Genomic DNA, 24,607 nt, shown 5'->3' on the forward strand with positions numbered 1-24,607 from the left:
TACATGGAGTTATAGGGCCAATGCAGTGTGACTCATCAGAGAAACAATTGGCACTGTCCCATTTATGAGCAAGCTGTCTGTGGACTGTCTGGAATCTTGGCAAAGTAACATATATGTATATAAAAGTTAAATGACTAAATTTGTTTCAGAAACATGCGGAATGACTGCAGGGAGCCTTCTGTTCCATGGCATGAAGCAAAAAATCTCTTTGGTCTTTTTTCTTTTGACACTATCCTGCCTGCCTTATCCTGAACTGCATAACTCACTAAGATATTACATATTTTCCATTAGCCATTCTTTTAGTCCCATATCCAGTCTGTCAGAATAACATTGAGGTCGGTGAACCATGAGCCTCGTTGCCTCTGCAAGGCATTCCTGTACTAGTAAAAGCAGAAAATACCTCATAAGAATGCTGTACAGTCATTCCCATAGTGTGATATGCTAATTCTGAAGAATGTTGCTAACACTGCACTCTGTTTCATATGATTGAATTTAGAACTTTTACTCAATTTGTTGAAGGCTTCAAACTGGCAGTAATAACAGTCTTTTGAGTTGTTGCTTAAGTAGAGCAGTGATGGAATTCATATGGCAGGCGACAGTTGCTCATTCAAGTTCAAGAAGAAATCTCTATCAGCCGCAGTGGTTGAAACAACAAAAAGAAAGTAGCCCAGCTGTTCACTTTTTAATAGTGTATCTTTCCTCCATATTATAAATGAGAACAGAGCTCAAGTCATTAAATGAAGATATAACTATTAAGGTCATCATTGTTAAAAATCCCGAAGAATATACCTCATATTTATGTGATTTTTTTTTTTTTTTAATGTCCATCTTACTCTGTCCCAAGTAAAATCAAGAAAATTCCCCCGTGCCTCTAGAGGTCTCACCACAGCTAGTTAGCTTTCAGCCTTGATCTCCTTTTACTCGTACCTCCATAACAAGTCTCAGAGAGTTAAGTAAGAATTTAAGCAGTCATATTTGGCCACAAAGTGTTGAAGAATATAAATCCAAGAAGTCCAGAAAGTCTTTGTAGATATAATTTAAGCATACAAATTCTCTGCTGTGATACATATTACTAGTTTAGACAATTTACTGTCATTCTGTGCTTTCAGTGTAGGACAGAATTTTGGTCAAGTCAGTTTAGTGATAATAAGATATCAGAACTTCCAGAGAGCCAGAGTCCCTACTCTTCAGTGAACATTTGTTGAATATTTTGAAAAGTTAAAAGCTGCTCATTGCTCTATTGCCTATGATAAACAGTGTGATAAGATTTACTTTGGGTGTACATCTTCTATCTCCTTATACCTAGTATATTTGGGAGTATATCTTTGGCTCACTGAAATTGGGAACTTTGATTACTTTTCAAAGAATATATTTTGGCACATAATCTCTTCCTTGACCAAACTCCAGCTAGGTTCTTGAGAATTGTTCAGCAGAATTGATCCCAGGGTAAAGAAGTAACATTTTCTGAGAATTACTATGTGTCAGGCATTGTGGTCAGCTTTCTCCATGTAATATCTCATCCTTAAAATAACTCGATGAATAAGATACTATAATTAATCCCATTTTACAGATGAATAAGGTACTATTATCAATGCTGTTTTCCAGAGGAAGAAATAGGGGTGAAGTTAAATGTAGCTTACCCAAAGTCACACAACTGTTAAGTGAGAATTTGAACATGAATTTTTGTCATTCCAAAGCCCATACTCATAATCACTATGCACTATAGTGAAGGTACTGTGCGAATAGGCAATTGCTTTACTGTACTTGTTTGATGTCTCTCCCCTGGCCCAGCCTCAAGGAGGGCTGTGAGCCTCAGCAGTGGACACAGTCTTTGGAAAGGCTCTTGGGTATGATGGCATTTACCAGCTATAGCCATTCAAGGCAACCCCTAGAAAGGGAATTAAAACCTCATTCTACCCATCTGTACCTATTTGAGGAAAGTCTGGACATATGTGGGCATTGAAGGAAATTGCCTTAGGAGTCTTGAGACCAGAAAGCAGATTGCTTTTTTGGTTCAGAATTGCCAAAGTGTTGCTTATAATCCCCTCCTCCTCCCAAGTGAAATTTAAGTTCCAGGTAGTGATGTCTTATTGGAGATTTTTTCCATCTGGCAACCCTATTCCAAACCTCTTTATTTTGACCAGCCTGGCTGTATGAATTCTGTCTTCAGAGGATTTTCTCCTCTAAGTTCTGTTTCTCTCACAAGTCAGAGTGATACAGTCACTAAGTAGCAACTGAGAAAAGAAAACAGTAAATGGAGAAGAAATCTCATGGACTAGAACCCCAAATCTTTGAAACATTTTTCACTATAGCAGAATCTATTCGTTCATGGTAGATGTTAAGATCGTTCTATTAAATCTACTAATGATTTATAATTCTAATTGGCTAATTCCAGGGCTAGTGTCTCTGTCTTATGGTACATGGAATGATAACAGAGTAATGCTTTTAAAAATAGGGTTGCTATGAATTGAGCAGCAGGGAAGAGGGCTTCTCTGGAGATACTTGCCTGCAGCTGTGGAGATGTTCCCTGTCAAAGAGCAATCTACTACTGGCAGAAGGCTCTAAGTATACTAACAAGCCTATTGAGTCTTCCGTGCCTTTAGCAAAGAGAATGACCTTATAAAACAGAATTAGCAACAAGAAGAGGTAGTCTTGAAAATGAGTCTCTGAAATAATGAATAATGACCATATCAGTTCAAGTTGAACGAGGCAGTCAATTATCTAATACCTAGGCTAGTTTGCTGTGATTCTTTCCAAATGCATAGTGCTGACTTTTGTATGTCAGGAGGTTAATGCAGTGCTGCTTTTTTTTCCCCCAACACTAAATAAAGTCTTATTTGGTTGATCAAAAGGGGACATACTTAAGTGCTATGAAATATATATATAGGTTCCAGAAAGCAGAATGTAATGTAAGTAATGTAGTAAACACTAGAGTTTAATCCTGGCCTTTTTGTTAGCTTTATTACCTTTGAGAAATTCACTTATCCTCTCTAGCTTATATCCTCTGTAAAATGAAGGAGTTTAAGTAAAAATGTATTTCCCAAACTATGAACCTACCACAGATTACTGGAGATTAAAAAGTATTTCAGATAATTTCCTGATAAAACATTAAAATAAACATTGAATCATATAGTTGAGAAAGTTGCTTTTTCAGTCTTTCTAATTATGTCAGAAAAATTCTCAATTTGGTATCAAGATATCTTTAATAGTTCTTTAACACTGGATAATTGTTTAGGGGTAGAGATGGGTAGGAACAAGTACTGGGAATCTTCCATTCCTCAAGAGTTTCGATAGAAGAAAAAAAAATTCTGTTACTTCAAGGGGAAAGTACTGAAGTTGCTTCTTTTGTTTACTTCATTTCCCTTCCACTTGGAAGGAAAGTAGTGTACAACTAGTAAGTTTAGGAAAAGGAACCAAACATGTGAGGCACAGCCATTTCTGGCTTCTCTCGTGGTACAGCCCCCTCTCAGAAGGCATGTTCCTCCTCCTCCCCTGGGTAAGAGGCTATGGTTGACAGACTCTACATAAGGCTGGGGAAAAACTATTAGGAAACCCAAAAGCCCAAAAATCCAAAACAAAGAACCACATTCTGTAGTTTATCCTTATTAGTAATCAAGCTGGTATTTTAATTGCTATTTTATTCTTCTCTGTCTTTCATTTGGTTTCAAACTCTTAGGCGATATAAGGGAAAAAGCAATTATACCCCTTTAATGTCACTGATAATCTCCTTTTTAAACAGAAATCTGGCTTGGGCTCAGAGCCCTCCATAGGGAATAGTATCTATATAGAATTTAATACTATGGTTTTGTTTTCAGTGAAGTTGGCATCTATAAAATAAAACCATGGAGGTTTTAAAATGAATTTTTAAAACATTAAACAGTACAGACAATGCATAGATATGATGAAAATATTATAAAGTTCATACATAAATGACTGAAGTTTAGAAAACACTGAACAAAATTATCTCTAGGATCTGTTCCAGATTTAAGTTCTTTTGGATATGTATACCAGTAGAATAAAAAATGTTAGGTGGTAAACCAAGTTAAAAAAGGAAACTTCTAACATAACATGTACTGTGTTATTTTCATTTATTTTGAAATATATCATTATTGAGGGAGCTAAACTTTTATTTTTTATATGAATGAAAATGGTATTGATATGAAAATGATAAATTTGTAATATTGTACTAGGCAGTTGAGTATTGATATCATTTTAATAGTGTGGGTTTTGGTGACGGTATTTTGTTTTGTTTATTTTTCTCTTACTGAAAGCACTCAGTTCTGGGAGAGGATTTTGAACTAGAAATCTTAGAAAGTAAGAGCTGTGTTGTCATTGTATACTCTGCCTCATACAGTGTTTGGAATATAGCAGTGTTCAATAAATATTTGAACAACTGAATGAATGAATGAATGAATGAACAAAGAATCAACAAAAATAAACTGAATTCTCTGTCCTGAAGGTATAAGCATAGTTTTCATTTATATCTGAAAGCTATCGGTAGGACTAGCTGTAAGAAAGCTGAGGCCTTGGGGCAATCAGACAGGGTAATATTTCTATATAAGTGAAAGATGGAGCTAGTTACACAGCGCATTTAGAATAACCTTGTTAGGAAGAAATCACAAAAGGAAGGTAGCCCTATTAATTTTGCTCTTGTTTATGATCATATAGGAGAGGCTAGATTTTTCCATTCTTCCTTTTTTTTCCCTCTCATTTATGTACTACATCTCTTATCATGTCCTGATATCAGAGAAAGCACCCCAGTTTCCCTTGTCTTAGGGAAATTATTAGAGCTTAACTTAAAATGTAGTTCACTCTTTCCCCATACATTCTTTTTTTTTTTTTCCAAGATTTTATTTATTTATTTGACAGAGATCACAAGTAGGCAGAGAGGCAGACAGAGAGAATGGTGGGGGTTGGGGGGGGGAACAGGCTCCCTGCTGAGCAGAGAGCCCCATGCAGGGCTCCATCCCAAGACCCTGAGATCATGACCTGAGCTGAAGGCAATGGCTTAACCCACTGAACCACCCAGGTGCCCCTCCCCTTAATTACAGCTTCTCATCTGATAAGGTGCCCCCCCCGGCCCCCCCTTTTTTGTGTGTGTGCCCATCTCTTTCTTAACTGACACCCTAGATGAATTGCAATACTGGTGGTAAATTTCTTTTATTGCCATTTATTCGTGCAGCAAATGTCATGTTTCAAGGGCTTTGTTCTAAGAATCCTGAAATGAATCTTACATATCAGAGAGAGAATATTAACCAGACATTTTTAAATTTTTTAGTTAGACCAACTAGTTTTCTAATAATCATGCATTTGGTTTAAGTGATTACTTTCCTAGGCCATATAATTTACCTTTAAACATTTTATGTATGTGCAAATAAAAAACCCAGAATCTGAGGACTGTGTTCTAGTGAATACATTTTAAACATATTCTAGGTTTATTCTCTATAAATGCATTCTTTTTTTAATGGTCCAGTGATTAACTGTGATTCTGAGGATAACATCTTAAGTGGAGTTATTTTATATGTTCAGGTTAATATTTTCTGTTATTGAAGTGTTAATTCAGTACATTTTATATTTGTGAAATTTCTCTGCCTGATGTCTTTGTGTCTTCTAGTTATTACTATGTGGTCTTCAATATGTGAACTCAACTCTAAAGTCACTGGCTTATCCCATTTTGGGATGTTCATCTCATTGCATTATAAAATTGACAGAATGGCAATAATAGTAGTGATATGTAGAAATTGGATTCTGAAACTACTCATCTTCTTCAAAAATTAGCATCTAGTCTCTGTTCTAACTTTAAATTAATATCTAGGTAAACAATCAACATAGATTATATTGTTATCATAATTGAAAATATAAAGACAATTGGGCCAAAAAAAAAGACCAGAATTACCTTTTTCTTTTCTTTAAAAGATATAAGTGCTTGATTTATAATTATAATCTTTAAGTATCTCTAGAATCTTTATCCTATATCATGAAAGTAATGCAAGAGCCATTTGCTGTAATGACAATCTGGAAGTTTTGAGAACACTTTATTGTCTAGTTCAAAAACAATTAAAAAAAAAAAACAGAACTTTGCCTCGCTGGCTGTGTTCACCAGCTGTATGGCTATTCTCTGATTAGATAGTTTGAGTGCTGGATGCGTCCTTATCTGGGGTATAAGGTGTTCATATGGCAGCTATGTTATGACAGGGGAAAAAAGAGAAAACACCATGGAGTTGAGAGGCAGACCAGCCTAAATGTGAAATTTAACTCTGTCACTTCTGTGCTAGTACCTTGGGCAAGTGAATAACTGCCTCTGGAAAGAGAGAATTTTAATACTGCTTTAGAGTGGCTGTGAGGATGAAAGCATCCAGAGTGAGCTCTTCTTAAATGGTAGTTGTATGAGGAAAGCAGTATGGTGATGGTACGTTCTGATATTCTCGCAGGTGAAGTCAAGGACAAAAATGTTCAGGTGGTTGAGCTCCCCATTGTGGACAGTCTCCATCCTCGTCCACCGTATTTACCCCTGGCCGTACCAGAAGACCTTGCAGATCGGCTCGTACGAGTCCATGGTGATCCTGCAGTGTGGTGGGTGTCCCAGTTCGTCAAATACTTGATCCGCCCACAACCTTGGCTAGAAAAGGAAATAGAAGAGGCTACCAAGAAGCTTGGCTTCAAACATCCAGTTATTGGGTAAGAATCTGACTTATTCCTCATAAAGTGATATGTGGTAGCAGAGATATGTATACTTTATACTATATTGTAAACTTTATGATATGTAGTTTAATTTTCAGAGCCCCACCCAAATACAGATGTTCCAGAGTTCCCCCTAGGTCATGAAGAGATCATTCTTCCTTTGTTCACTTAGATATCATACTTTGTTACCCTCGTTCACTTATTTATGTATTCATTCAACAAATATATTAAACCCATATTTCTGAAATCAGCTGTCTTTCTAGGGAAGCTAGCAAAATTTTATTTTATTGAGAGTATTTTGAATGTTACACAAGTCTCATGTCTTATCCTAACAAGGCCATGAGATGAAGCTGTCACATTTATAGCTTTTCTATTGTACTTTTTGTTAGGCTTCATTAATTACCACTAGTGATTATTTTGCATTTTTTTGATGTTCTGTTTTCTTTTCTGTCTTGGAAGCTATTTTTGAGAATAAGAGGACTATTTATAATGTAAGATAATGTTAAAATTATTACTTAAAATTATCTCTTGGCCCACTTGGGAGTTATCATGTACATATGCAATCAGTCTCATGCTTATGTTCAGGGAGATGTATCTGGAAATCCTAGGACCAAGAAGAATCCAAAAAGAGCATCTTTGCTCATAAGAATGTGCTTCTGTACACAAAAATAAAAAAGTTATGGAAAGAGGAATTTTCCTGAGTCCTGGTGCCAGATTTCATACCTTGGCAAAATTTCCTTTGCCTAATGAGAAGAGTACTGGACTGAGACTTAAATGACCTGGGCAGTATGCCTGGCTTTTTCCTAATTCTGGACCAAGTAACTTATTAATGGTACTGGGCTATGATTTTTCCATCTGTATATAGAGAAGGTAATACCTGCCTTAAAAGTGATGATATGATAAGGAGGATAAAAAGATTTTAGTTCAGTAGAAAAAATGTACTGTAAAATATTATTACCTTTCAGAGAGATTGATGCTAAAGTAATTCCTGGAAATAGACTTGTCAGCTAGGCTGTGACATTCTGTAGCTTATATTGTTTTTAATACAGTCAGCTATTGATTAATATTAATACATGTATTGATTCATTCACTTATTTGCAGAACATTTACTGAGATTAATTTTCTAAGTGGCTTCTTCTAGCTTATAACAGTCAGTCGGAAAAAAGACATACAGAGATAACATTATATGGGTAGAATGTGATATATAACCTGAGAGCAGTATAAAAAGTATCATGAGTGCTGAGGGAAGAAGAAATGTATTTCCATCTGGATCAGGAAAGTCTTCATAGATTCAATGTTTGAACAGATAACAGTATAGTAATTAAATTATCAAAATACTTTCAACTGCACTATCTCATTGATCCTATAACACAGTCCTGTGAAGTGGGCAGAAGTAACTGTTTTACAGGTAAGGAAGCTAAAGGAAAGCGTATCTCTGCCCAAAGTTCCAGAGTTCATAAAGGCAAAACCAGGACATAGACCATCTTAATTTTTCTAGAAGCTTTCTACCATACCAGAAAGCTACCCTAATTGTCCATGCACCATTCATCATATTAAGAGTTAGCCAAATATAGAAAATTGAAGTACTACAGATAATTATTTGTACATTGAGGTAGGGTGCTGTAACGAAAGAGAAGGATACTAGAATTCAAGAATCTGGGGGTACCATCTAACTTCTACCACTAAAAAATTCTGTGACTTTGGCCAATATACTTGATCATTCTGGGTCTTCCTTGAGTGCCACTCTTTCCTCGTTTAAAACTGAAAAAAAAAACTAAGTTAGATGGTATCTAAGGTTTCTATTCATGTAGTACTAAACAATTAGATTTTTGTGTCAACCCAACATTCATTAATTTATTCATTGTATTTGGTGCTGTTGGAAGTAAATAAAATCAGATTCCCTGCCATGAAAGAGCTTCATATCTAATACAGATGACTGTTGAACAATGCGAGGTTAGGGAGCTGACCCCCCCCCACCCCATGCAGTTGAAAATCCATGTATAATTTTTGACGCCTCCAAAACTTAATTACTAATAAATAGCCTGCTGTTGGCTGGAAGCCTTACCCATGACATAAAAAGTCAATTAGCACATTTTTATGCTATGTTTATTAATATACTATACTCTTATAATAAAGTAAGCTAGAGAAAAGATTTTATGATTTTATTAGAAAATCATAAGAGAAAATACATTTATAGTACTGTACTATAAAAAGTCTGTGTGTAAGTGGGCCCACACAGTTCACACCCATGTTATTGAAGGGGCAACTGTAGTGAAAGGCAGGTACACAAAGAACTTCTACTTTCGTGACAATTAGGTTGAAATGTATGTTACAGAAACCAGCTTCACTTTGCCTTATGTTGTCTTTTTGTTCACTTATGTCTTCAGAACCATCAGTTTCCTTAACTGTCTGATGAAAGACTTATATTAAACTAAAATGACCTAATATCTTTCACAGGCCTAACATTCTGATTCTTCCATAAAGACCATCCATTATGCTCCTCTCTGAAATTCTTCGTTCGGGCCTAATTTCAGGAGTGTTTGGAGAATTGAGTACTCTGCCACGACCTCAAATGCTCCTCTTCCTTTGATTTGTCCTCTGTTATTACAGCTCTTCTTTGTTTTCATTTTCATTCTCGTATCTCCTACCTCACATCTTCCCTTTTGCCTTAGTCTTCATATGGATAGAAGTTACTGATACCCATTTTATTTACTTTTAAAGACTTCATTTATTCACTCACTTGAGAGAGAGTGTGCACGAGAGGGGGCAGAAGGACAGGGAGGGGAGGGAGCCCGACTCAAGTTGGGGCTCTCTCTCAGGACCTTGGGATCATGACCTGAGCCACTCAGGCACCCCTGACCCCTATTTTAAATGTTAGAGCTGAAGAAATTACATGGTGAAATCATGAGTAACAAATCGTGCTTCTGCTCATGAAGCTTCTCGTTGAAATTCAGCGGAATTGTTCTTTCTATCCCACTTCATCTCTGTGGATCACAGTGAGCAATTCCAGTTTCACAAGAGAGGCAGTGATTAAGCAGGATGTGGGAAGAAAAAGATGATAGGATAGGTGTTCATACAATGGTATTTCATCTGAGCTATCGTCTGGAATGCAAAGGAAAGAATACCTGCCGAGATACCAGGTTAACTGCAGTGAGAATAGACCCTCACTCCAGACTCATAATCAAAAGCTGTCCCTCGGCTTGACCTAAGGCTTGCTCCTACACTGTGACCTAAGGGGAAACAAATCTACCTTTTTCTTTGTCCCACGTATGAATAGTGGTTGAGTAATTTGCTAGGGAGGATGCAGGAAAGGCAAATTAAGGGAGAGTTTTAATTTATGGAAATAACCTCTGACCATTATTATTTTCATTACAATTACTTTGAAAGCAGTAAGACGGGAGGAAGTACTGTGGAAGTCAGCACATATTCAATGTAAATCTTTGTCCCTGGTTTTACAGTTTTAGAGCTCTTTTTTTTTTTTAATAGGACAGATGAGATCAGTATCTGCTTGTGTTTGATAGAGTGAAAAACAGCAAAAGGAAATTCATAATGCATCCACCGAAAGCTAGAACATTTCCATGAACTTAAAATAGTAAGAATTTTTAAAAGGTTTGCCTGCCTTGATCGTGCTATAGGAAGAAGCCGTGCAGGTCTGTGTTTTCCTCAAACAACTTTCAATCCTACAAGCTGGCAATTACAGTAACTATACAGGGTATCATGAAGGAAAAGAAAAGTTGGCATCAAAATGTTACAAAATATATTTAATATTCTGTAATAACAACTGTGAATTTTTGTATCATTTGTTGTCAAAAATCTTTTTCTTTTAAGATTTTATTTATTTATTTAAGATGTATTTTATTTATTTACAGACAGAGATCACAAGTAGGCAGAGAGGCAGGCAGAGAGAGAGGGGGAAGCAGGCTCCCTGCTGAGCAGAGAGCCTGATGCGGGGCTCGATCCCAAACCCTGGGATCATGACCTGAGCTGAAGGCAGAGGCTTAACCCACTGAGCCACCCAGGCGCCCCTGTTGTCAAAAATCTTAAAAAGTTACATCAACTTTTTTCTGGAAGGCTGGTTGGTATTTTGCTCCCTATATGGAGTGTAGCTCTGGAATCTCCCATTTATTTTACCATTATTTGTGGATACGCCAATTACTTTACAAGAAAGCATTCTTCAAAAGCTTATTTTCTAATTCTCCTTGTCTTGTGTTAACATGTATATATATATAGAATGTATTTGTTTGAATTTTTTAGTATTTTATTTTTTCTAATGGCAAAATAAAAGAAAAATTAATTTAAAATGTCTATGATGCCACCATAAATAAAGGTATAAAGTAGAATACCTAAAAGCATCCAGTGGATCAGAACATTATCAGCAGAATCTGACTTTTTCCTTTACCCCCCAGAGTCCATGTCAGACGCACAGACAAAGTGGGAACAGAAGCAGCCTTCCATCCCATTGAGGAATACATGGTACACGTTGAAGAACATTTTCAGCTTCTTGCTCGAAGGATGCAAGTGGATAAAAGAAGAGTATATTTGGCCACGGATGACCCGTCTTTATTAAAGGAGGCAAAAACAAAGTGAGTTAGATGAGCTAGTGATTCTAGACTGGGATTCTTTTTGGTTGGAAGGTATCCTTAATTCCCATAACTTGTGATTCTTGTTATAATATTACTACTGATTATTGGCAGTTTTTTATTCAAGCAACTGTGTACTTGTGTGACTGTTAATATGATTGAAGCATATTTGAGGAGCCGGCAAGGTATCTGAAGTCTTTTGGTGTGTAGGCAACTGCCATCTTGCTGTGACCTCTTTGTGTGTTTGGAAGAGAGAGAGCAAGCTTTCTGGTGTCTCTTCCTGTAAAGGCATAGTTCCATGAGGAGGGCCCCATTCTCATACTCATGCTTATTTAATCCTAATCATCTCCCAAAGGCCCCATTTCCAATTACTGTCACATTGGGAGGTACAGCTCAAACACAGGAATTCTAGGAAGACAAAAACATTCATCCACACACTAACCAGCTATCTAGGACTGCTAGAAATAAAACACACCAGGTGCTTACCTTTTTGCTCTCACTATCTTCATCAGCAATTATGGGCAACTGAAACATATGTAAAATACAAGTCTGCATCTCCTAAGTAATTCTGGAACTTGGAAATTATATTAAAGGAAAGTAAAGAATCAGAAGATAAGTCTTACAAGTGGAGGAATAAGCACTGCTAGTATGTACTGAACAGTAACCAGCATTTATGGAGCATGCCTGCATTTCAGGCACTGTGTCAGGTACTAGGGATTCCATGAAATGCAAGATACTCCACTCTCAAGGAATTCCTGATCTCGTGGGAGAACAGATAATTTCTCTGCAGTCTAAGTAGTGCTGCTGTAGAGTTAAAGTAGGGTGTTCGGAAAATACATAAAGTACACTGATCCTAATTGGGAATCTGTCACGGGCTCTGGGTGAACCTAGAATTGGCTTTTATTTACTATTAGTAAATAAAGGATGTATGTATTAAATGTGTGAAAAGTAGGGAATGAAAGAGAAGAATCTATAGTCTCAGTTTGGCTCAGACACCATTTACTACAGAAATTGTCCCTGAATCCCTAAGCATGCCCCCTCTGTGCATTCCCCTGACTTAGTGTTTAGCCCTTGCTTACCTCTGTCTCCCTCGCTGGATTATAAGCACTTTAGACACAGTCCCTAGCTCTAGTAACTGCCCGGTAATTATTGAATTATGTTTATTTCAATCCCATCAGTTTGCAAACATTTTATTAGCTGTTAATCACTTAAGCTATTTGACTAATTAATTTATTTCTTAGTCCATTTTTTATGTCACAAATAGGAATTGGGAAGAAAAACAAACTTAAAGTGAGGACTATAATGCGGGTGTTTATCCAAATCACTGGATAGTAATCTAAATCCTGTTTCTCCCTCCTAAAAAGCCAAATTAACCTGATATAAATTGCACGTTGTTGTTGTTTTTAAGGCTCCCTCTATCAGGTGGTCTCTCTCACATTCTCACTCTCTCGCACACACATACACACAAAGGACCATGGAATTCATTGGCCAACTATAAGCCAAGTTATATGCTTATAGTTAAGGGTTATATGAGCATTTGGTCACAAAGCACAATACAAAATCTCACAGATACTATTCCAGTTTCATATCCAGACCAATTAGGAACAAAGTAGAAATAGTTCACCAAGCTCCTTCACTTTAAAACACAAGACTGAATTTGTAGTTTGGTTCAAAAAATGTTAAAATATTAATTTTATCTCTTCTTTTACTTGTTCTTGAAGCATCACAACCTTTTTCTGTTTTTCTTATTTCTCTGATTAACAAAATAATTCATGCTCATTAAAAGATATGGGAGTTGGTGAGTATACCGGCAAGGAAAAAATGTCACCCACGATCCTATTACTCAGTGGCAACAATTACTTAAATGTTGACATATTTCCTTTAGTCATTTATATAGTTACCCCTTTAGTAGTTGATCATATTGTATATAATAACTTGAATTCTTTTTTACTTACTAATACAATAATGAATCCATTTTCTCAGGTCCCTAAAAAAATAATCATCATAAATATCCCTTTTAATGACTGTTTTTCTCCTGGATGCATATGCAGTTGCTTGCTTGCTCTTTCCCCTAAGATTGTACAGTTTGGTTATTTCCAGTTTTTTACTCTTATAAATAATGCTACGATGTATTCCTAAAGTTGTCCACATTATTTCCTTAAGCTAGGCTTCTGGACTTGGAAATATTTAGATAAAGGGATATGCACACCTTACAACTTTGATCCATAGTGCAGCGTATTTTCCCAGCAAGCAACCCTTGTAGTACAGTTGGCAGCAGGGAATAGTACAACTTGAATTTTCTTTTTGTGGTCAGCTGCTAGTGACTCCTCTCCCCGTGATAGTGCAGGAGGCAGTTTTTTTTTCATATTCTGTTATAAATGTAGCAACAGCATTTTATGCATCTTCCTCCCCCACCACCACTTTGGAAATCCTTTCATTTTAATTTTCTGAGTCATTTTTTATAAAGATTTATTTATTTATTTTAGAGAGAGAAAGAGTGAGCATGAGCAGGAGGGGCAGAGGGAAAGGAAGAGAGAATCTCAAGCAGACTCTGGACTCACAACACTGAGATCATGACCTGAGCCAACCGAAATCAAGAGTTGGATGCCTAACTGACTATACCAGCCAGGCGCCCCAATTTTCTGAGTCATTTTGAGAACTTTCTCAGGAACTTAAATGCTGTTTCTCTCCTTCATTATTTTACTTAGCTGTTTTTCTACTCTAAATCAACTCTGCTTTATACCTGTCAGGATTAGTTTTGATATCTAAGCAAACCCTGAAACCTCTGCCATTGTTTTAGGAGACCAGAAACATGAATTAATCTCTCATTAAGATATGTAGTGTCCAGGGTGATTATGAGACTTTTGTGCTCCAAAAGGGTGAAGAGCTGAATAATTAAATGATGCATAGGGTCCACACAGGGGAGAATCCACTTTCTGTGTAGCTTATCTTTTGTAAAAGCGGTCAAGATTAGCTTTAAATATGTGGCCTCTAAGCTTTGGTGCTTGGTATTACACCTCAGGTTTCTCTACGTTAAGCCCGAGTTCATCCGTAAGATTTTGGCACCTGTATGTCACTGACTATGGCAGCCATTGCTATTGTGGAGCGATCTCTTAGGTAATTCACTGTTAGAGTGTTTAATCACAGAATCATTGGCAAAGAAGTAAGCACTGTTAAAGTTGTCAATCCAGTATCATTGTCTAGCACATGAAGATTGGAAACGGGGGTGAAACCGGAGAAGAAACAGGTCTTTAAAAATCTCCCAGAATACTTACATAGTCAGTGTGCTCTTCATCAAAAACGCTGGATGGGGGCGCCTGGGTGGCTCAGTGGGTTAAAAACCGCTGCCTTCAGCTCAGGTCATGATCCTAGGGTCCTGGAATCAAGCCCCACGTCAGGCTCTCTGCTCAGCGGGTTGCCTGCTTCCCTTCCTCCCTCTCTCTGCCTGCTTCTCTGCCTACTTGTGATCTCTGCCTGTCAAATAAATAAATAAATAATCTTAAAAAAAAAAAAAATGCTGGATGAGCTCTCCTAAAATTAGTTTCATTTAAATGAATAGAGGCAAGAAAAATATGTTTAAAAGTTTTTGTAAAGTGTTTGCCCAGTGAAATGACTCAGCAATAAAGAGTAGTGAATTTTTTCACTGTTTAATGGAACTATAATATGCTAGACACAGTTACAGGGCACTAGATATAAAAAGAGAAATAAAATATAATATGTGGCTCCTTATTTCAAGGAGTATCCAACTGGTAGGCATATACATGTAACAAGTCATTGTAGTGTAGTTCATGAATGTCCTGTAGGAGCTGTACACCAGCTATAGTGAAATCATGAAGAGGAGTATCTCCTTTAGTCTAGAGAAAGATTTCAGAAAAGAAAATGTGTTCTTAGTTTATAAGTTTAATTAGTCCTTTGTGAGTGATATAAAAATAAATTTTTATAAGGTAGAAGAAGAAAAAAAATTTTTTTATCATGGTTAATCTCTACAATTTCACAGTAAAAGGATTTCTGTGCTGACATACTTGTCTGCAAAAGACAAGAAAGAAGCATGTTTATGTAGAAATGTCCATGCTTATTATTGGAGATGCAAAATCTACTTTGTCCATTATTTACTTTGTTTCTGTATGTTTGTTTTTTTCCAAACTCAGTATCCTTCATCAAGCAGTCTCCAATAAGGCCTGAGGAATTTAGGTGTTCTTTTGGTTTGATTCCAGGGGAGGGGTCTTTAAGTTAGGAAGAACATTCATGTAAGTGTCACATTTTAGAAAAGGATCACTCTTTATTTTTTACTGGGCACCCAAACCATGCTGACAGTGTCAGTCTTGAAAACCTGTACTGGTGTGTTTTAATGATTCCCTCTGTCCTCTGGCCTCCAGCCTTCTCATATTTATTTTTTGCTGTTTCCGCCCCATGCCTGGGTATGCAGCTTCACAAGAATCATAGTAAAAGTCCTCTTGGTTGTTTTGTTTTTAGAGCAAATGTGTCATTTCCTTCATCTCCCTGATTTGGGGCTGAGGAGGGCAAAATGTCAAAAATAATGAGGCCAAATGGATCGAAACACTGAATACGAGTCTGAAACAATGCTTAGAGACTTCGCTGTCACAGTCATTAGAGGCAACAAGAAAAAGCTCCTTGGTGGCTGTGAAATGAAGAATCTTTGAAGCAGCTGTTAGAGAATTGGGAAAAAGTCCCAGACGTAGGTAGCACTCACTGGTTCATGTATTTACTCACACAGCATTGTGTGGGGTTTTACGTGCTGGGAAGTGAAGAAAAATAAAAGTCTAGTCCCAACCTTTGGGGAATACTGTGTGGGAGACAGACTTGTAACGGACTCCTGATGGTTCAGGGTTTGCAAATAGGAACTATTGCCCTTCCAACATATGTTTATTGATCCTTTATTATATTCCAGATTCTCTTCTAGGTACTGAGAATAATACAGTGAACAAAGCCTGAAAGATGAAACAAAGATGAAATGCCTCTTTATAGAGCTTACATTCCAGTTAGGGGTGATGGAGGTGGGGAATGGATACAGATAGTGAATAGCAGTCAATATATATTATGATAATAAAAGTCATGAAGTTAAACAGGTAAAAAAGAAATCACTGAAGTTCTCATTAATAAGGCTATATTTTAGCAGAGATCCAAAGGAAGTAAGGAATGAAACCAAGTAGATATCTGCAGAAGAATGTTTAACAATCACAGCTAATATTTATTGAGCATTTACTTCATGTCAGGTGTTCTTCTAAGCACTTTACATTGCTTAATGTATTTAATTCCCACAGAATTATGTAAAGCAGACACACTTATTATCCTATTTTCATGTAACTCCCTAAGTTTGCTACTTAACTCTGAAGATCTTCCTCATGCACTGAGAAAATGTATTCATTCTGTACTAGAGTATAATTAAACCTCTTAATTCACAGTAAAATCATTTGAACATATGGTAGACTTTTTAAAGATACCCTGTTTTAGTATTTTCAAACACATTCTATCTGAAGACTATCAAAATGTTACTTGGTGGACATCTATAAGGAATTTAATAAATAATAAATAAATTCAATAAATTTATTAAACTGATTTTTCATTATCGTTGTTGGATAAGACAGTGCTTCGAGAATGGGGGTTAGGGGAGACTGGTCTGAATTAGCACAAATTCTAAGTTAAAAATTTAAATGAAACTTAACCATGATGTTTATATTCTAAAGGAGAAGTTCAGTGACCAAATGGGGAACTAGCTTAAGAAACCTCTTAGAGGCCACTCATTACAAAGAAAATAAGGAACCTTCAACACTTATAATTAAGAAGGGACATTTTGATGCATGTATGTTTATATTATGTGACATGCCAAGAACATGTAACATACGAGGCATTATAGAATGTTTTCTACCCCATGATGAATTCAAAGATGCTTCGTCAACTATTAAATGCCATAAAGCTCCCCTTACTATTAGAAAGAGGAACTTTGGTCAACAGAGCAGGTTTCCTCCTGCTGGTAAGATGTTAACCTCCTGATGGAATACTGTGATTTCCATGACATGTACAAATTTATTTCTTTTTTACAGGTACCCCACTTATGAATTTATTAGTGATAACTCTATCTCTTGGTCAGCTGGGCTACACAATCGATATACAGAAAATTCACTTCGGGGTGTGATCCTGGATATACACTTTCTCTCCCAGGCAGACTTCCTAGTGTGTACTTTTTCATCCCAGGTAAGTGATAGCAGGACATGTTTAAATGGCCAATATTTTTTTGATCATATTGAGTTCAGGAAGTTCTTGGGTTGTGTGTGTGTGTGTGTGTGTGTGTGTGCGCGCGCGTTTAATATTATCATGATTCAGGTGCAATTTTTCTAATATTTGGGGATGATCTCTTCTGTGAAAGATTCCACACGCTCCCCCCAAAAAACAATAGGTATTTAGGTATTTAGTTGCTTACAAGCAATCATTGAATATATCTCCAATAAAGCCAGCTATTGGAATTATTTAAACTACATGGCTTGTTCACAGCATTTAACCAGAATAGCAAGTAAGTAAACTTACTTAATACTTTCTGATTTTGCAGGGGTGCCTGGGTGGCTCAGTCAGTTGAGCTTCCAACTCATGATGTCAGGGTCATGAGATCAATCCCCATGTAGGGTTCCATGCTCAGCACATGATCTACTCAAGATTTTCTCTCCCTCCCCCTCTGTCCTTCTGCCTGCTGGTGTGCTCTCTCTTTCTCTCTCAAATAAATAAATAAGATCTTTTTTAAAAAAATACTTTCTGATTTTGTATAGTCAGTATGCAACCAGAATCCATCCACTTCTACACATCGATATGCTGATTCTGAGAGGCTTAAATGCTAAGCATTGTGTCTCACTCAATTGCTTTATAGAAAATAAAGTGTAAATGTAATTCCTTTTCAAGTTCTATTACATTTCTACCAAGCAAAAAACTGTACATTAAATTTAAGCAATACCATGTTATAATCATTCTTTGAGTTTAATTGTTGCAGATAATTACATGTTATGTGCTTTGTGTATTTGTTTTTATGAGTGGTCCAATCAGCCTTGTATACACAGTGGAATACCAGCATAGAAATATTTATTGTTGGTTTTATCCTGCTCTCATTTATGTGCATATTATTGGTTAGTTCGTTCAACAAGCTGTTAAATGACTATTTGTGCTCAGAATTATATTAGGTGTGGAGAGGATTTCCAGGGAGAGTGAAGATACAGATCTTACCCTAGTCCAGAATCTAGTGAGCAAAATACTCACACGAAATAACTGGAGAGTAATTACCAAAAAATACAGATCATGTATGATAAATATTTGCCTAAAAGCTTAGAAGAAACAGAGAAAAGAAAATGTGAAAAGGAAGGCCACACCATTTTCATGGGCGTATACTTCAGAGAATATAAAGAAAGGAAGATTATTTTTTATTTTGTGACAATGCACATTGTCTCAGTGGGATGGTGATATGATTATTGGAAAGATACCTACCCCCGCAAAGGCTATGAGTTTCTTCAGTATGAAATAAAAACACAACTTTCTACCCGGAACAGAAGTCACATAGCAGTAGTCCTAGTTGAAACAGAAAACTTCTTGGCCTTCAAGTTCCCACGAAAGCATCCACTGCTGACATTTTTTTCCTAACAGGGATAAGGATCCGCTCCCTTTTCTATTCTCTTGGTGGGTAGACAGGAGGAGTTAGAAATACGTGGTCACTCTCAGATGTTATTGAGAATCTGACTCTATGCCCACCTGATTGACAGAATGACCAGAACCACCTCTACACATTTTTGAATGCTTATTGTTTGAATGAGTGAAGCTAGAGTCATTTTCCCCAGATACACCACTTCCGCTGTAGGCCCAGATGTCAGGCCTGTCTGAAGTCTGTTCCCGTTGTCCAGGGTTTCTCAGCCTGGACACTTTTTTGCATTACAGGCAGGTACTTTGTCGTGAGGTGCTGTCTTGGGCGTTGTAGGATGCTCAGCAGCATCCCTGGCCAGTAGCACGCCCCCTCAAGTTGTGACAACTGAAAATGTCTTCAGATATTGCCAAATACCCCTCAGGAGTGGGGAAGACAAAAACGCCTTTGTTGAGAATCACTGCTATAGTCATAAAGGTTGGAAATTAAATAAATATATACACATCTGAACACTTAGCAGCCTTACATGTGGACAGACGCTGAGACTTACCGGCCTGTGCTCTGTTGTGCTTTCCTTCCAGCCCTCCTTAATAATACCATGAGGCTCATTCTAGAAAGAAAATCCTTTTATTTTTTTTTTTTCCTTTTCAAGCATGTGCTATAGAATTTTTGATTCTTATAACCTCATGACTCTAATTTTGACCCAGACCCCAGGACCTCTGTTACTTTGTGATAGCAGAAATCTGTCCAAGCTTGAGGGGCATATTGTTCATACTACTTTGTTCTATTTTGTGCATAATATCAACCTCAGTGTATTCTCCAGACCTCAGGTTCAGAGAAGTCATTCATATGAAGAAAGATTGGTGCTGAGAGGACTTTTTTTCCTCCAAAGGAATGAGATTTGTGCTTATATATTATATAGTTACTAATAATTCTTGATAAGTCAGACAAAGTTCATCCAAAATAACTTCTGTTCATTTGAACCAAAGCAAAACTCAAACCAGTATCTTGTATCTCAAAATAGACTTGAATACCTCAGAAAATTTTATGTGAGGGCTCAGAATAAAAGTTTGACAGTAAAAATACCTTTCATTTATGTATTGAGTAGTGGTTTGGTGAATGTGATCACAGCCATTATCCCATACCTTTCTTGATGATTATCAGCTGTGGCATTTGAAATGGTGGAATAATTCCACATTCACTGATAAATCTTTGGGCTTACCTGTATTCCAGCATTTTTTGCAATTATTTTTAGAAAAAAAAATGGGTTTAGTATGGTTCAATATTTTTGCACTATGAATGAAATTGGTTGCTTGATTGTAGAGGTTCTCTTGCTGTAAACCAAAATTGGAATTCTTTGAAATTGCCCAGAAATGTCTCATCATCATCCAGTGGAGTGTGAGAGAAAGTCACAGATAGCATCAAAATGCCAAGCCACTGACTCCTAGCCAGAGAACAAGAATGAGACAACACAGACTCTGGAATCAGACTGGGTTTAAATCTAACTTTGAGCGCTTAGTATCTGGGTGACATTTGAACAAATTACTTAGCCTATCACTGACCTTTTTCCCTTGGCCTATAAAACAGTAACACATAGTGCATAGAGTTTTTGTGATGATTAAAAGTTATATGTAGGGTACCTGGGTGGCTCATTCAGTTAAGCATCTGCCTTCAGCTCAGGTCATGATCCCAGGGTCCTAGGATCAAGTTCCGCATCAGGCTCCCTGCTTACTGGGGAGTCTGCTTCTCCCTCTGCCCCTCCCCACCACTCATGCTCTCTCTCTCTGCCAAATAAATAAAAAGATCTTTAAAAAAAAAAAAAAAAGTTATATGTAAAGCCCTGAGAATAGTACTTAGCAATATATTAAATACCATCAGGCTCATTCTAGAAAGAAAATCCTTTTATTTTTTTTTTTCCTTTTCAAGCATGTGCTATAGAATTTTTGATTCTTATAACCTCATGACTCTAATTTTGACCCAGACCCCAGGACCTCTGTTACTTTGTGATAGCAGAAATCTGTCCAAGCTTGAGGGGCATATTTTTCATACTACTTTGTTAGCCGCTGTTGTTATTTATATAGGGGAAAGTATAGTAATACCTTTGTGTGTTAGACTCCACAGTATTTATTTTATTTTCTCTTATTTATTTTTCTTTTATTATTATTTATTTATTTTAACAACCTTTTTTCAGCTCCGTTTCAGACCACACACTCTCCTGTTTTGGAATGTGAAACATGCTGTTCAAGGACTTCTTACTCCTGCTTGTGGTCATGGGTGATGATTAGGTTCCACTGAATAATCATGTACATTGTATATGTATAACAATCCTTTGTTAAGAAGAATAGCCAGAGGGCGCCTGGGTGGCTCAGTCAGTAAGCATCTGACTCTTGGTTTCTGCTCAGGTTATGATCTCAGGATCTTGAGATCAAGCCTTGCCTTGGGCTTGGAGCTCAGCAGGAAGTCTCCTTGAGATTCTCTCTCTACCTCTCCCTCTGCCCGTTCCCAGCTCATGTACTCGCTCTCTCCCTCAACTCTAAAATAAATAAGTAACTCTTAAAAAAGAAAAAGAAGAAGAAGAATAGCCAGTAACATTCAACATTTTGAATTTCTCTGTGCCAGTGTACCTCAACTCTTTTATTTAGCTTATTGAAAAAGAATATCACCATGTAATATAAATTTTCAGAAAACAAAGCTCTTCATTCCCAAAGGGTGAATGATAATTAATAATAGTATTTGCTTTAACAAATGCAAGTAAAATTGTGTATGTGTCAACTTTAGGGAAATTAATCTGCAGACATTCTTATTTATGCCATAGGCATGCTGGGAAATGGGAGAAGACTAAACTGTTACATCCAGAAGGGTGACAAAAGAATAAAACATTGAGAAAGAAATCTCAGCCCAGAATAAAACATGGACAGCCAATTCAAACTTTCCTCAATGATAAAATCATATTCCAGGAGATTATTAGAAAGTGACAAAGAGTTTAATATCCTCTTCATAATGCTTTGACAACCCTGCAGTTTTGTCTCCTGGGTCCAATCCTTTGAGGACTATTTCTCTATAAGACAATAGTGAGAAAGAGTTTATCTGTTGACTGTGAGATACAGTAGGCAGTACTGGAAGAGTGAAATGCCATGCCAGAAGGAAAAATGTAGGACTTGATTGATGTTTGAGAAACTGCAGGCACAAAATCATGGCACTTAATCAGGATTCTTCATCACATTTTGGACACATCTCCCTCAGTCTCAGGACTTCTAATCTTTCTTGGTTTTATATCCGTAAGTGAGATCTGGGAATTCTCTCTCCTTAAGTGAAGTTTTTTTAAGCCAATAATATGACTTTACTCTCTAATTTTGTCACTATTGTTGCTCTTAGTTTTCTGAATCCCTTCATCAGAGCTATTTCTCAAAGCCAGGTTTGTCCTAAAAGCCTCATAAATTGAAGAGAACAATCCTCAAGATTTAATTTGAAAATTAGAGGCAATATTAACATTTTCCAAGAACATCGCAAGTTTTGAAAGCTATGCAGTCACGTTCCAAACTATTCTACTTAGTACTCTAATCTTGTTCTCTATTACTGGAAGTTGCTTATACCCAAAGCATCTATTTTTTTCACTTATTTTCCAATTCACAATACCATCTTAAATATGAAATACAGTAATTATAGTTGGTGAAATAGCAGTTGTTATTCAGTTGTTCTCAGTTGTAGATGAGCTAAATATCAGAAAGTTGTTTTTTTTTAATACTATTAATCAGGTTTTAGAATCAGTTTTTATTACTCTAGAATCTGATTTACAGAAATTGTAGATTCTCACTTTAAAGGTTTTGGGCAATCAGCATTTTTTTAAGGAGCAATCAACATTGTTCAATAGTTCTAACCATTAAAATCACAATATGACAAAATTACTTTTTTTTCCTGTAGACACTTTCCTTTTTCACGCTTAATACAAAATTCTCTTGGCACTCTCTCTTATCTAGTTCCAAATCCACATACAACACTCCTGGCCTCCTTACCCTTTGAGTCAGATTTTGGAAAGCCCAAAGGGAAGAATCATGTACTACATTCATTTTATTCTAGACAGATGACTCTGGATAGGAATTTCCATTGAGGTAAGGCCCATGAAAGAACAGTGGATGCTGTTCTCTCGTTGAATAACAGAACAAAGTAGTTTACAGGAAAAGTGCATACATCTCTTAGAATCACCCAGGGAGGCAAGAACCTACTTCCCACTTCTCAAACTAGGAGATCCTCCTGGTCCCATCTCTTTCGACAGAAAAACAAGATCCCATCTGCTCTGAGAAGGCTTTGGAGGCTCATATAAACTCAGATGGTTGCTTCTCAGGGATAAAATTCAGGTTAATGAAACTTCCTCTCCTTTTTAATTTTTTTTTTTTTTTAATACAGTTGCATCTTGTGTTTTATCCTTTGGCAGCATTTTTGCTCTTACCCATTAGTGTGTGCTTAGTGGTGTTCTAAATGATATAGTGATATGAAATAAATGAAGTAAAACTTACTACATACAGCCAGCCACTGCTTTCAAACCAAAGGGTTTGCCTCTCTCAGTCATGCTACCTGTCCAGTATCAAACTGAGTATGATATCAGCTGAAAGCCTTCATTTACCTGTCACACAATTTGGATTGGTAAAGCCCACAGAGGAAACCGAAAGTAATTAAATGCAAACATTAACACCATAGTCACCTTTCTAGCCCTTCGCAGTAAACTGCTGCGTGGTAAATACAGAGAAATCGTTTTAGCTACTAAGAGTGTTATATGTGGATCTTAGGGGCTAAATATCACTCATGGACCTGCATTTCCACTGCTGGGCTAGTATTATGCATGAAGCAGTATTCATTCAATAGATACTTTCTGAGCACCTACTATGTGACAGTACTAGGTACTTATCCTAAGACAGTTTAGTGCATGTTGGAGACCTGGAAAGAATTTTAATTGTAACTCTACCATTTACTAGCTCATTCCCCCACCCACCCAACTTTTTTTTTTAATTTACTTAATCTTTCTGGGGCTTGTTTATTCAGCTAAAATACAGATATTAACAGCATCCTTCTCATAGGCTTACCATTATTGTGATAAAGGATAAAAGGCCTTGTATCAGCCCATCTCAGTGTCTGACATTTGTACCATTTGTTTTTTTCTTTGGCTTTAGAAAATACATATGTTGTCCATAGGCTAATACTTTATGGATACCAAAATATAAGCTGATTGTTAGGATTATCCTCCAAAAGAAAGTGGGTCCCTAAGGGTGTGGGACTGAAGGCCATGTTTTTATGAGGGTGAGATAATAATAGTAAAGAGGAGGAAATGCATCAGGACTCATTAGTACAATGTGGTCATCCTAAGGGCAATGCAAGCTCCTGCATTCCTGGCTAGAGATAATTGAAGAGTGGGTAAAGGGGCCCTGAAAAAAACAAAAACAAAACAGAACAAAAAACCTGACAAGTTTGCCCAAGGCTTGCCTTGGTCTTGTGTTTTATCTTTCTGGTGTTAGAATCCAAATATGGAGATCAGGATCTACAAGAGAAAATATGCTTAGGCGTTTACACACATATACAGACTGCCTGCGTTCAAAATGCGAATCAACCACTTAATAATAGTGTAACCTTGAGCAAATTCCTTAACTGACCTTTGAGGTTCCAAAAAGGTGTCAATAGGAAACTGGGAAGGATGGGCCTATATTCCTCCTACAAAGTCCGG

The 24,607-nt window shown here is 36.8% G+C and overlaps 1 protein-coding gene across 2 annotated transcripts in view; it reads left to right on the forward strand.

The window, feature by feature from the left end:
* The window catches only part of FUT8 (fucosyltransferase 8), a 194,694-nt gene that overhangs the window by 165,457 nt on the left and 4,630 nt on the right, over window positions 1-24,607 (forward strand). For both annotated transcript variants that reach the window (XM_059373408.1, XM_059373407.1), the window contains exons 6-8: window positions 6,432-6,678; window positions 11,088-11,264; window positions 17,324-17,474. In XM_059373408.1, coding sequence (XP_059229391.1) covers window positions 6,432-6,678; window positions 11,088-11,264; window positions 17,324-17,474 — 575 coding nt within the window. The remainder of the gene's footprint in view (window positions 1-6,431; window positions 6,679-11,087; window positions 11,265-17,323; window positions 17,475-24,607) is intronic.

This window comes from Mustela nigripes, chromosome 13, assembly GCF_022355385.1.
Source record: "Mustela nigripes isolate SB6536 chromosome 13, MUSNIG.SB6536, whole genome shotgun sequence".
Lineage (NCBI taxonomy): Eukaryota > Metazoa > Chordata > Mammalia > Carnivora > Mustelidae > Mustela > Mustela nigripes.